Source organism: Squalius cephalus, assembly GCF_949319135.1.
Source record: "Squalius cephalus genome assembly, chromosome: 1".
In the NCBI taxonomy this organism is placed as follows: Eukaryota; Metazoa; Chordata; class Actinopteri; order Cypriniformes; family Leuciscidae; genus Squalius; species Squalius cephalus.
This window is the reverse complement of record NC_137122.1, coordinates 9,337,076-9,351,188: the sequence shown is the minus strand read 5'-3', so window position 1 is coordinate 9,351,188 and position 14,113 is coordinate 9,337,076. Positions and strand designations below refer to the sequence as shown.

The window sequence follows — 14,113 nt, the reverse complement described above, 5'->3', positions numbered from 1 at the left end:
TCACTGCTAGTAAGGAGTCAAATATGCAGAAGATGCTGGAAAAGCAAAGAATGTGCAGGAGCTGGAGATTTTTCCTCATGAACCAAAAAAAAAAAAAAAAAAAAAAAAAAAAACTTGTGGATCATTCAGGTAATGAAACACAATATTAAAATCAAGCCTATGTAATTTGTCTTGTATTTTGTGTTTGTATTTTTTCTTGTGGACTAGGCTATTAAACATCCATTATGTGAAAAAGATTTTTCAGGGCAGTAATAAATAGAAACAATGTTTTTCTGCAAGGTGTATGTAAACTTATGACTAAAGTGTAGGCTAAATCAATGTAACAAAAATCATAACATTATTAGACGCCAAAATGTTGCTTTGGTTATCACGTTATCATGTTGCTATGGTTACTGTGTCAATCATCGCAATTTCATGACTCACAGGACTAAAATTCTGCGGATTCTCTCCCACATTTAAATGCAGTTATCACTATTTTTAATTTACAGTGTGAACGTAACCACTGGTCCTCTACAAGCATGAAAAAAATATATTATTTAGATTGTCAATAGCGCGCACTTTAAGCCATCACTTACTTACCGCGTTCTGCACTCTCACTGAAACTCTCGTCATAAACACTGAAGTTGTCCGCACTGCACAGCGAATCTCTTATTTATATCGCGTCAAGACTTTGTTGTTTATGAGCAGATTTGCGAAAGGATAAAAACTCGCGCTGATTCTGAACAAACGTTTTGAGCGACTTCTCCGCATGGTGACTCAAAACGCCTCTGATTGGCCACTGTGTTCATGCGCTTAATATACATATCTATGATTGGCTACAATGCTCAACACTGACACAACACAATGTAAGCAGTTTCGTTTCGTTTCGTTTTTGAATAATATTGTGTCCTCCTGACTCGACTGTACTCGGCAAATTTTCCGAGTCAAAAATGTCCGAGTCCGTGTCAAGTCCGAGTATAAATTCATCCGAGTGCGTGACAAGTCCGAGTTCATTAAAAATTGGACTCGAGTCCGGACTCGAGTCCGAGTCCGAGTTCGAGTACCCCAACTCTAGTAATTAGTAGCTTTTAGTAGAATAAATTACAAAATGCTGAGTTACGAGACTAAGTTACGAGAATACCTAGTCTTCTGTAGAAGTATTTTATTTCAGTGTTTTTTCTTTAGTGAGGACATGTCGAACTGCCTCATGGATCTAAACATAATAGTAGCTTTCTCCCAGATAGCAGGCAGACGTCGATTCAACGTTGATTCTTAGTTGTAAAGGTTAGTATCAATCATCAATCAAATTTCAACGTTGGATCAATCTTTACTATTTATTACGTTGAAAATAAAACATTGATTCAATGTTGAAATGCGGTTGAATGGCGTGTCTGACGTTGATTCAACGTTAATTCGATGAGCAAAGTGATGTTGTTTCAATGTCAGGAGAGACGTCGTTTCCATGTTGGTTCAATGTCAGTTTGCTATCTGGGCTTTTATCTGGGGTTTCAACAAAAGGAAATTCTACAGGTGCTAATCTACCAACATGCCTTTACTATTTGTCTTAGGACGCTACAGAATAAACTGAGCCGGACTTTACAGGCCAAAACACTTTTCAGACTGGATGGAGGTGATCCTCCTCTGCTTATTCTGACTATTTTGTGCTTCACTTGAAAAAGTTCCTTTCACCTTTAGTAACTGGAGTCATTTCGGTTCTAAAATAATAATAACGGAAGGCTACTAGTAAAGCTGAATCTGCGTGGCCCTGATTGGCTGCGGGGGTGTCCTGTACGCGCGTGCGTTGGCGGCCGATGACGTCACCGCTCGCTCGCACCGTCTCTCTTCCCTCATTGAGAGTTTCAGCGTCGAGTCTTCTGAGGAGAGGAGAGCAGTTCACGGTATTTCTCATAAAGAACCATTACACACACTTTATAGAGTTTGATTAAGCGACAGACTCATTTCTGTATTGTTTTCATCGATCACAGCGATACTTGTGCGTCTTTTCTGGCGTCTTCCTTCTGAAATAAACATTTAGTGCAGCAGCAGCGAGCATGAGGAGAATATGTTGAGTTCATTCAGACCTGAGCGATTTTGTGTTCGTTTGTGTGATTGTCTCGATGTTTGGAGTGAGAACTGTTACTGAATGTCAAGTCAAGAGTTAAAGTTTGAGATCTGTGAGGGGAATTGATGGGAATCGATCCCAAGTGTTGCTGTTGCTATTTTCATGTTTACCTTTATTTCTTTGTCGACATATCTTTGGCAGATTATTACCGTATGAGTAACGAACGAGGGAAATCTCAAATCTATACATCCATGGGAATATAGATAAATATTAATTAAGTTTGACACTGGAAACGTTACATTTTCTTTTATTTTTAAGAGTATTATGATCATTGTCAGTTTCTGTACATACAAATCTGTTACATTATTCATATATCCTGACTCGAATAATGTGTTTCTAACAGCAAACACTCAGAATAAAGTGAGATGATCTGCTGATGATCCTGAATGGCTTGTGTTGATAGTCTGAGGCTCATCAATATTAACAGATCTGCTGAAAACACTCTTTATTTCATGACAATAGTTCCTGTTTTCACCTCATTTATTATGCTGATGTCTTCAGGTCTCCTGTAAATTGACACTTAAAGCTCATTTCATTGGTTTCAACAGACTGATGTTCTATGTGTTTGCATTTTCTTATATTCATAGAAACTTAGAAAACATGATGGTAATAAAATGCACGGGATTGCGTGTGAAGTCCCATGATTCTCTGCTACATGGATATAACAGTGAACTGTTATTAACCCTTACACCGTGTCCTAACTACACGCGACGCGATAAGATTCCAGCGACAGGCAGTGTCTGTCGACACTAAACGCGACGCGACTGTGAGACGCCACAACATCAATCAAAAACCACAGCCAATCAGAACAGCGTATGGGCGGAGTCTTGCGGCAAGAGCACAGCACTAGAGAGTAATCTTGACGGCACTCGCAATAAAATGGATAAGTAGCTACATAATCAAATTCACAAATATTACACCATTTAAAAAATACATAGGCTAGGCTACTGAGTTACTAAAACAATCTTTGTCAAATAATACACTTGTTTGTTCACAGTTTTAACGTTCATGTTTCCATTTGTTTAATTTCAAGATCTGAGGTGAAATATATCCATTTTGTTTTTACAGCTACAAAGCTGGAGCACTAAATAATATCCAAAGTCACATTACACGCTTTTAACATTAAAAAAAAGCACATAAACAGTACCTGAGATTATCATTTCCACACTTTGTGTTTGATGTTCCAGCGCGACGTCGCAGAAAAATAGAAACCGTTTCTAAATTAGAAACGTCGCGTGTCGCCGTCGCGCCTGGTTAGGACAAAAACTGATTAACATGGAAAAGATACCTTTTATTGTGTATCGTCGCGTCACGTGTGTTAGGACACGGTGTTATGCATGTTTGATAAATAATGTAACAATGTGTTCATTATAACTGAGACATATCTTCATTTAGCCTAGAAAAATAACCTTGGGGGAGTCAGGACAATAATGAAGGAAGGATGCCCTCCTCTCGTGATCATTTGATACATGTTTGTCTCTTATTCAGTAATATAAAATTGCTTGCCACCACACTGTTTATGCTTTCAACTGTTTTTCTTACCTCAGTAACTTATATATTTTGGATTTTGGCAGATCAACTCCTCACACTACAATTCATCATCAGTGAAGCTCCTCCCACAGCGGTCACATCATCAGTGAAGCTCCTCCTACTGTAATTCTCCAATAAATGCTGTAAATTCCCATCAGCTACAAGTGAAGACGAGCATCAGAGCATCAGGAAGAGCTGAAATCTGCAAAGACTGAGTTTATTAAAGAGGACAGTGAGAGCATGAGTGATCCAGAACCCTGCAGAATGAAACACACTGAAGATCCTGAAGAACAAAGAGGTTGGTGTTTATTCTTCATTCATTCATGATGCTGAAGAACATTCATGTTAGAAACATGCAAGCACTTCACATTCAGATAAACAGTTAAACTGTGAAATAGCTGCAAGCGTTTATTTTTTTAACAAATGGTCAGTAAAAGGTTTCATTTTGATTGTCAACATCAGGTCAAAATAAGTTTAAATATTTTAAGTTTTATTTTACATTAATTTTTTATATGGTTTACAATTTCGAACAGTGTTACTAGAATTTTGACCTGAATTTTGTGCGTATTTTTACAAAACATGTATACTGTGGTAGATGTTTTCCCTATTTCGCACCTGCCCTAAGTCTACCTGGGTCTCGTCTACAATCAACGTCCCCAAACATCTTCAGTCGACACTAGGGGTGGAACGGTACACAGAAGTCACGGTTCGGTTCATACCTCGGTTCAGACATCACGGTTCGGTACGATTTCGGTATAATGGAGGGAAAAGCAAAACAAAAATGCAGAAGTCAATTTTTTTTATTGTGCATGTCTCAGGCTGTACCACCTAGTGTCATACAGTCTCACAGCACCGGAACCCAGTTCTTGCGTCTAAATTAGTTTCTTACATTAACAAAATGAGCCTACAATAGCCCTTTAAATAAAAATAAATGGCCATGTTTTATAAAAGGTTCACTAAACTAAATAAAAATGTTTAGAAATTAGGTAAGATAACATTAATTTAGTTGTAGGTTATGTTCTCATTTCCATTTTTTTTTTTCTAATGTCACAAGGAATAATCTGGTTTACTGCTTTACACGATTCTTTTGTAGTGTGGTTTTGGTGTACTAAAGTGTTGTTGTACTAAAATAAACATTCACGAGTGTACCTTACTTCTCGCCGCTGATTCCTGATGGTTTAGAGGACAATTACACCGAGTCGCCCCCTGTCGTTTCAAAGAATAGTACACCAGCGAGCGCGAAGTATAAATGCCTCGTCCATTTGGGGAGGCGCGCGCGCGGCCAGCGCAGGCTCGCGCTGCGAAGGCAGGCGAAAGCATAGATACATATAAACGCTAGATGTCTTATGGCGCAGTCACTTCCGGCATCACCGTTCGGCCATCTTGTCACAGGCAGGCTTAATGTAAGGTGAGTGATCAACACGCCCACAAATCCTCTTATCTTGCGGAAATCTTGACGGATTTACAAACGGTTTGGTTTCTTACAAACGTTATTAACGTGGCTATAATTCCGAATGCTTGAACATGTATGTTATAATTATTCATATGTATGCAGTGTATGTATGCAGTGTCATAACTACATCTCTGACATTTATAACAAACCAAACCGTTTGAAAATCGGTAGAAAATTGAGCAAGTTATGGTTATTTAAAAGTACATGCACCATTAAATGAGTGAGCGAGCACACTGTGGCATGATGGCCGCCATGTGCGGACGTCGACCTCCATTGGCCAGCAGCGCGCACGAGACATCTAGCCTTTATATATGATATCTATGGGCGAAAACAAACCTAGCTTAAGGCAGGGCTACAGATTAGGTGTCCCTAAAGAACCCGCGTTTTTAACAGTAGTTCCGCGTTACATTAATTAATTTGCACGCGAGTTTTATTTATTTTTATACCGTGTATTCTCCGTGTAAATTCATGCACCGAACCGTGACGCCCGTACCGATTCGGTTCAATACGAATACATGTACCGTTCCACCCCTAGTCGACACTAGTTTCTATGGGTCGCGACTACAGTCGACATCCCCTATCTCTAACTTGTTCCCCTAACTAACTTTCTGCACAGCAATAATAACCGACACACTTCAGACAATGTCTTTTAAATGCTTTAATCACGCCCGGGAGAGTACTCGACCAGTTCTCAGAGAATCTCCCCCAAGAAGAAGCTTTAATCACGGCTGGAGGATCTCAGACAAATTTCAGAGAGAATCCCACCAGTAAACTTTAGAAAATTTGAAAATGAGAGTTTTTCTTTGATTTCAGACCTGATGGAAGAGAGCGAGGAGAGTGAAGAACTGAGTGAAGTGGAGGAGGAACATCATGTCAAACCTGGAGGAAAACCTTCAAGTCGCTCAAAGACTAAACAGACATTTTTAAGGAAAAGAAAGGACAAGAAATCTTTCACCTGCACTCAGTGTGGAAAGAGTTTCACATGCAAACAATCTCTTAAGATTCACATGAGAATTCATACAGGAGAGAAGCCACATGTATGCCATCAATGTGGGAAGAGTTTCGGTCAATCATCACACCTTAATGTTCACATGAGGATCCACACCGGAGAGAAGCCGTTCTCATGTGATCAGTGTGGAAAACCATTTCCTAAGGCATCAGACCTGAAGACACACCTGACAGTTCATACAAAGGAGAAGCCGCATTCATGCTCTGAGTGTGGAAAGAGTTTTTCACTGCTGCTATATTTACAAAGACATCAGAAAATCCACACTGGTGTGAGAGAGTACATGTGCTTTGAGTGTGAGAAGACTTTTATTACAGCGGAGTGTTTAAAACGGCACCAGAGAATTCACACTGGAGAAAAACCTTACAAGTGTTCACACTGTGACAAGAGATTCAGTCACTCATCATCTCTGAAAACACATGAGAGGATCCACACTGGAGAAAAACCTTACAAGTGTTCACACTGTGACAAGAGATTCAGTCAGTCAGCAAATCTGAAAACCCATGAGAGGATCCACACTGAAGAGAAGCCGCACACATGTGATCAGTGTGGAAAGAGTTTCACTATGACTAGTGACCTGAAGCGACACATGAGGATTCACACTGGAGAAAAACCTTACAAGTGTTCACACTGTGACAAGAGATTCAGTCACTCATCAGATCTGAAAACACATGAGAGGATCCACACTGGAGAGAAACCTTACAAGTGTTCACACTGTGACAAGAGATTCAGTCACTCATCATATCTGAAAACGCATGAGAGGATCCACACTGGAGAAAAACCTTACAAGTGTTCACTCTGTGACAAGAGATTCAGTCGATCAGAACATCTGAAAAGACATGAGAGGATCCACACTGGAGCTAACAGGAAACGTTCCCATAACTTTCATTAACGTTATGTAGAAGTTATGTAAATGTTAGTAAAAAAATTTCCTGAAATAATGTTTCTGGAACGTTCTTATGATGTTTTTAGAGTTAAAATACATTCTCGTAACGTTGAGAGAAAAACGTTCTTAGAACAAAGTTTTTAGAACGTCCTTGTGATGTTATTTGTTCTTGACTGATGTTCTCATACTATTGAGAGTTCTTAGAACTATTTATACTATTGAGAACAAATACAAGTCTGGTAACATTTTAACTTTCTAAGCATTTATTTTCTGTTTTTTTTTATTTTTTTTAATAAATTCATAGTGTGAGTGCGCATCGCAGGATTTTCCTTCAACTCGCTCCGTGTCCAATAGTAACAATCCACATACACCGTTTTCTTCATGTAAATCTTCCTTTAATTCACACTCGTTAGAAAATCAAACAAATAAAAGAAAATAAAAAATATATAATCTTAAATCCTAAATATCACGGATGCGGTAAAGAAAACTCTGCGACTCCACTCTATTTCCTAAAGGACGAACCACCGCATCTCTTACAGTCGCAATTCTTAAAGGGCCAGTGCAAAATTGTAACATATAACATATTTCAATGTGAATATAGAGAATTATGTATCTAAATAGTACACACAAATAAAGAAAGTTTACAATCAAACACAAATATTCACATACTGAAATGCAACACCTAATATTCAATAATTGTCACTGAACATAAGCAAATTAGGCTCCTACACATAGAATTTTATGCATGGCATCATGTAAAAAGATAGATGCAAGACTCGTTTAGGTGACTCACATCACGGCCCTGTACGTTCATTTATTTGAATGAAATTAAACGATATATGTTGTTCCCCTGAATAGAGGGGGAGAAGATTAATCATAAATCTCGCTTGATGTTTCTCCACTCCGAACTTTGTGTAATCATTTTTGTAACAATTGACATTAAACAGTTCTTTTTCAAATTAGCCTCATTGACATCTTTCTTTACATACTGTTACGGCCAGCTCGTTTCGACCGTACATAAAGGATACAAGTACACTGAAATGACTTGCAAGTTTTTATTACTCTTCAAAATACAGATAAATTAATATAACAAAGTCTAGGGTTCAAAATCAAAGGGGGAAAATCATAATCCAAATGGGGAAGAGAAAAGGTTGGTATGGGTTGTAAATAAATAAAGGCACGCCAAAAAGTGACTTCTCCAGAGGGTGTCAATCCCCTGGACGAAGTGAAGAAGAGTGGTGGAGGCCAAGGTTTTATCCTCTCCTTGATTAGATGGTAAACAGGGAACAGGTGTGTGCAATCTCCTGCGCTCTCATGGAAGAACAACGCCACCTGCAGGCGAGCAAGTGGAACACAGGGTCGTAACACCTCCCTCCTCAAAAGATTCGGTAACGAATCTAAAAAAACAAAGAAAAGACAGATAAACACTACCCAGAACGAACACAATAAAAGTTCTGGTGATCCAAAGGAACGTCGTCTTCTCTCCATTCTTCAACACCTCTGGGCCCTAGAGATGCAAAGAAAAAGGAGAACAGGCAACGCAGAGATCACGATTTTACGCTCTAGAAAGTGTGTCAGCTATAATGTTGTCTTTTCCTCGAATATGTTTAATCTCAAGATGGAAAGGTTGTAAAATGAGACTCCATCGCATAAGTCGCTGGTTTCGATTCCTCATCCGATTCAAGAAGACTAAAGGATTATGATCCGTATAAATGATAATCGGTGCAGCAATTGACCCTAGATATACCTCGAAATGTTGTACGGCCAACACTAGGGCAAGAGCCTCTTTCTCAATGGTGGAATATACAGTGCTATGCATAAGTTTAGACAACCATGCTAAAGTTGACTAAAAAGAGGAATAAAAAATCATATTTTGCAAATTGAACTTAATGCCTTAATTTAAAAAATTTGGAAAAATCCAACCTTTAAGGACACCAATTTTCTTTGTGAATGAATAATGTATCGTAAATAAATAAATGTTCTTCCTTAAAAAACAGGGTGCATAAGTTTGGGCACCACTATGTTAAATTCCCATAGAGGCAGGCAGATTTTTATTTTTAAGTATTTTTAAAAAAAAATTTTTAGGATACTATGCATCCTGATAAAGTTCCCTTGGCCTTTGGAATTAAAATAGCCCCACATCATCACATAGCATTCACCATACCTAGAGATTGGCATGGTTTTATTTCAGTTAGCCTAAAAGCTAGGTTTGATTTGTATTGCAAATGTTATTTTATTTCCAAAGGCCAAGGGAACTTTATCAGGATGCATAGTATCCTAAAAAAAAAATAAAAAAAATACTTAAAAATAAAAATCTGCCTGCCTCTATGGGAATTTAACATAGTGGTGCCCAAACTTATGCACCCTGTTTTTTAAGGAAGAACATTTATTTATTTACGATACATTATTCATTCACAAAGAAAATTGGTGTCCTTAAAGGTTGGATTTTTCCAAAATTTTTAAATTAAGGCATTAAGTTCAATTTGCAAAATATGATTTTTTATTCCTCTTTTTAGTCAACTTTAGCATGGTTGTCTAAACTTATGCATAGCACTGTACCTGTTGATGTCGATTAAATTTCTTAGAAAAGTAACTTACAGGATGTTGAACCTGGTTCGAATACTCCTGCAAGAGAACAGCGCCCGCACCGCAAGCACTCGCATCAATTGCAAGACTAAAAGACTTTTCAAAATTCGGAGCTGTCAAAACAGGGGCACATGCCAGCAAAGCCTTACAATTTTCAAAAGCCTGCTGACATGTCTCAGACCACCAAAAAAAAACTCTGATAATATCCCACCATGCCGAGAAACCGTCGCAATTCATGACGAGTGGTGGGAGCTGGAAAGTTACAAATGGCTGGAACGTCGCGGGTGCATTTCGAACTCCGAAAGGCATCACCGTATACTGCAGGAAGGCATCAGGCGTAACGAAGGCAGATAATTCCTTTGCGCGACTAGTCAAGGGCACCTGCTAATACCCCTTTAATAGGTCGAATTTACTGACGTAACGGGCAGAGCCAACATGATCAACGCAGTCATCAACTCGAGGTAAAGGGAAACAGTCCGGCTTTGTCACAGAGTTAAGTTTTCGATAATCTGTGCAGAATCGATATGAGCCATCAGGTTTATTTACTAAAACACAAGGGGAACTCCACGAACTGAAACTAGATTCAGCCAGATTATGAGCAAGCAGATAGTTCACCTCTTGTTTCAGCAAATCTCTTTTGAAAGGATTGACTCGATAGGCGTTCTGTTTAACTGGACTCGAGGTTCCTACGTCGATATCATGTTCGATGACAGAAGTGCGACCGGGAACGTCAAGAAAAAGAGAAGGAAATGACATCACCAACTCAGTGACATCACTCCTCTCTTTCTCTGTCAAATAAGAAAGATGAGAGGACAGGTTAAGAAGAATCTCAGAGTTTTTAAGTCGCCCGTCGACCTTTTCTCGAGAAAGGAAACTCTCATCCTCATCAGCATTCTCTAAAGAATCCCCACTCGTGCTGCGAAAGAGAGGAGACGATTCTGAAAAAGAGTCACAAGAGTTTACCACATTAACAGTAACAGAACGAACAGGAGCTATATACAATTTCAACAAGTTACTGTGACAGACAAAGTACTGTGTACTTTTTTCCTCCGGTCAGGAGTATTCAACAGATAATTATTATCGGAAAGACGTTTAGCTACACTGTAGGGGCCTGTAAATTTAGCCTGAAATGGGTTGTCAGGTAGAGGCAGCAAAGCCAATACTTGATTACCCACCTGAAACTCTCTCAGCTTAGCTTTTCTGTCAAAATGTTGTTGCATTTTTATTTGAGATTTACTCAACTTCTTTTTAGCGAGAGCTCGTGCCTCATACGGTCTACGCCGGAATCCACTCACATAATCTGAAATGTTTTCAGAAGGTTTAGACGTTCGCCACTCATCAGCTAACACAGCCGTAGGTCCTCGCACTACATGTCCGAACACTAATTCATTTGGGCTAAACCCAAGACTTTCTTGGATTACCTCACGTATCGCTAATAACATCCATGGCAGACCTTCTTCCCAATCCGCATCGAGTTCCACACAATATAACCTCAAAAGGGACTTCAGGGTTTGGTGAAACCTCTCAAGAACTCCTTGACTCTGCAGATGATAGGCACTTGAAATATTGTGGTTTACTCGAAGTTGACGCAGGGCTTTTGAGAACTGTTTTGACATGAAGTTCGAACCCTGATCGGATTGAATAACTTTGGGAATTCCAAAGGTCGACATGAAATTAGTGAGGGCCTTCAAGACAGATTTAGTAGTGATGGACCTTAACGGATAAGCAGCAGGATAACGAGTAGTCTGGCACATGACGGTTAAAAGATATTGGTGACCAGTCTTAGACCGGGGCAAAGGACCAACACAATCAACTATCAAATGCTCGAAAGGAGTGGAGACGACAGAAATAGGCTGCAACGGAGCAACAGGCACTTTTAGATTTGGCTTACCAGTGATCTGGCATGTATGACAAGATCGAATATGTTTTGCCACATCTCGTTTTACCTTAGGCCAATAGAACTGTCGCAAGACACGATCATATGTTTTACGAACTCCGGTATGACCAGCAAGTCCTTGATGAGCCAAATGCAACACGGAGTCTCTCACTGTAAAAGGAAGCACAATCTGAGTTTTAGGTTCCAGAGAAACATCTTTATGCAGGACCACTGTCCGACAAAGCAGACCATCGTCAAGAAAGTACGAGGAGGACAGAGGATCAGAACACTTCTTAGACCCGGCTGCAGAAAATAAAGGTTTAAGAGTGTCATCACTCTGTTGAGCTCTGATTAAATCCTCTCGAGAGATCTGTAACAAAGAAGTTAGAGAACAGTCATCAACATCAGAGAGATCAACATTGGTTTTCTCAGGGGTGGATAGAACCTCAGACGTATCAGCAGATTCACTTTGCAGCACTGTTGAATCTTTCTGGTCAGAAGACAACGAAGGACAGGACTTCAGGTCTCTTTGCTCAAGACATTTAGACACATCAGATCCTGGCTTACCTGTATTAACAGTGTAAAAGAAAGTGTCATGCAGTGGAACTTCAACTTGGTTTTCAGACAGGGGTTTAGCCATTGATCGAGTAACTGCACAAGCTGGAAACAAATCAGGAAATTCTCTACAATTATCAACATCAGATTTCCTAGGTATAGATGCTATTATGGGCGGAGCTGCCACATCACTCCGTCCCCAAACATTCCCACCAGCTAAATCTTTTCCCAGAATAAATGTAATCCCAGGGACTGGAAGTGCAGAACGAACACCAACTACTACATCACCAGATACAATGGCAGAGGAAAGATGGATTCGATGCAAAGGCACTTCAACAAACCCCATCTCAAAACCTCGCACTAACACAGTGGTTCCCAATCCTGGTCCTGGGGACCCACAGCTCTGCACATTTTGTATGTCTCCTTTATCTGACACACCCAGTTCAGTTCATAGAGCTCTTTCCTAACAAGATGATGATCTGAATCAGGTGTGTTAAATCAGGGAGACATACAAACTGTGCAGAGCTGTGGGTCCCCAGGACCAGGATTGGGAACCACTGCACTAACACATGAGTTCCAGTAGCGGTTTCAGAAGTTAAAGGCAAAATTCCTTCTAAAAGAAACGACTGCGCGGCTCCCGTATCTCGAAGAAGACGTACTGGCACCATTTCGTTTGAACCAGGCAATGACACATTTCCTTCAGTGATAAAGGGTGTATAATCAACAGAAGAAGTTATACACTGATCAACAGATTTATCACTAGCACCAGATAAATGACAATCTTTCTCATCACGAGTGTCAACAGTGAATGGTGAAGTAGAAACTAAAGCAACGGGTTTCGACAATCTCTCTTTCTTCTTGAGAATAAGACAGTCAGATATTTTATGACCAGGCTTTTTACAATAAAAGCAAACCATGTCTCGTGAGAGTACAGATTTACTAGCATGTTCAGCAACTGTCGCCTTAATATTCCTACTCATCACAGGAGACTTCGTCTTAGGTTGAAAGCAAAACTTAGACTTACTCATATCGTTGGTTTTAAGACCGACTGAACTGAATGACCCACGATGGGTTAACACAAATTCATCAGCCATGATAGCAGCTTCAGAAAGTGTATTCACCTTGTGTTCAGTGAGATGCGTAGCTACAGCATGAGGAACACAATGTTTAAACTCCTCTAAGAGCACTAATTCTCTTAACTGCTCTTTAGTTGTAACTTTCATTGAAGTGCACCAACGATCAAATAAGTTCTCTTTTTCTCTTGCAAATTCAACATGAGTACATTCATCAACTTTACTCAAACTCCTAAATTTTTGACGATATGCCTCAGGCACGAGTTCATATGCATGTAACACAGCAGATTTCACAACATCATACTCACCACTCTGTTCCAGTGAGAGTGCAGAATAAACTTCCTGAGCTTTACCTGTGAACACACACTGTAACAACAAAGTCCAAAAGCTTTTCGGCCATTTCATGGATAAAGCAACACGTTCAAAGTGATAAAAATATTTATCCACTTCCTTTTCAGAAAATGGCGGAACCAATCTCATATTTCTGTGAACATCAAACACAGGTTCACCTGCATTCGCACGCTGTTGTGAAACAGGATACGCTTGTGAAACTTCAGCTGTCTTTGCTGCTAATTCTAACTCCAACTTTTTAATCTGAAACGCTTTCTCGATCCTTCTGAAACACTCTCTCATCACGTTCCCTCTCTATCTCAAGCTCCATTCTTCGCATAGCTAACTGATAATCTCTTTCTACCGCTCCCTCTTTCATAGCGCGATCGTCACGTTCAGCACGAATTTTCGCGGCATCTAAACACAATTGCTTCTCTTGCAAAGACAATTCTGGAAATTTTGTCTCACTTTCACTATAAACATCAGCAGGAGTAGACACAAACGATTCACTCTGAGTGATTAACTCAGTGCTTACCTCTATAACTCCTCTATCAACAAGTGATCGCTTCAAAGTAGTCACGATAGTTTCCTTCAGCCTCTTCTCTTGAGAAGTAAGATCGACACTGAAGCGTTCGGCGATTTGCACTAACTGCTCCTATGTACAACTCTCAAGCAATGCTTCTGACGGACACGCAAAGAAATCTTCGACCACCGAAG

The 14,113-nt window shown here is 39.7% G+C and overlaps 1 protein-coding gene across 2 annotated transcripts; it reads left to right on the top strand.

The window, feature by feature from the left end:
* Positions 1-1,717: 1,717 nt before the first annotated feature.
* LOC307163381 (uncharacterized protein) lies at positions 1,718-8,358 on the top strand. Of its 2 annotated transcripts, XM_079879409.1 has the most exons (4): positions 1,718-1,877; positions 3,502-3,572; positions 3,676-3,929; positions 5,898-8,358. In XM_079879409.1, the coding sequence occupies exons 3-4, from the start codon at positions 3,872-3,874 to the stop codon at positions 6,980-6,982; spliced, it is 1,143 nt and encodes a 380-aa protein (XP_079735535.1). In that variant the 5' UTR covers positions 1,718-1,877; positions 3,502-3,572; positions 3,676-3,871; the 3' UTR covers positions 6,983-8,358. The 2 variants fall into 2 exon arrangements, with proteins under 2 accessions (XP_079735535.1, XP_079735534.1); XM_079879408.1 differs by lacking the exon at positions 3,502-3,572.
* The last annotated feature ends 5,755 nt before the right edge of the window (positions 8,359-14,113 follow it).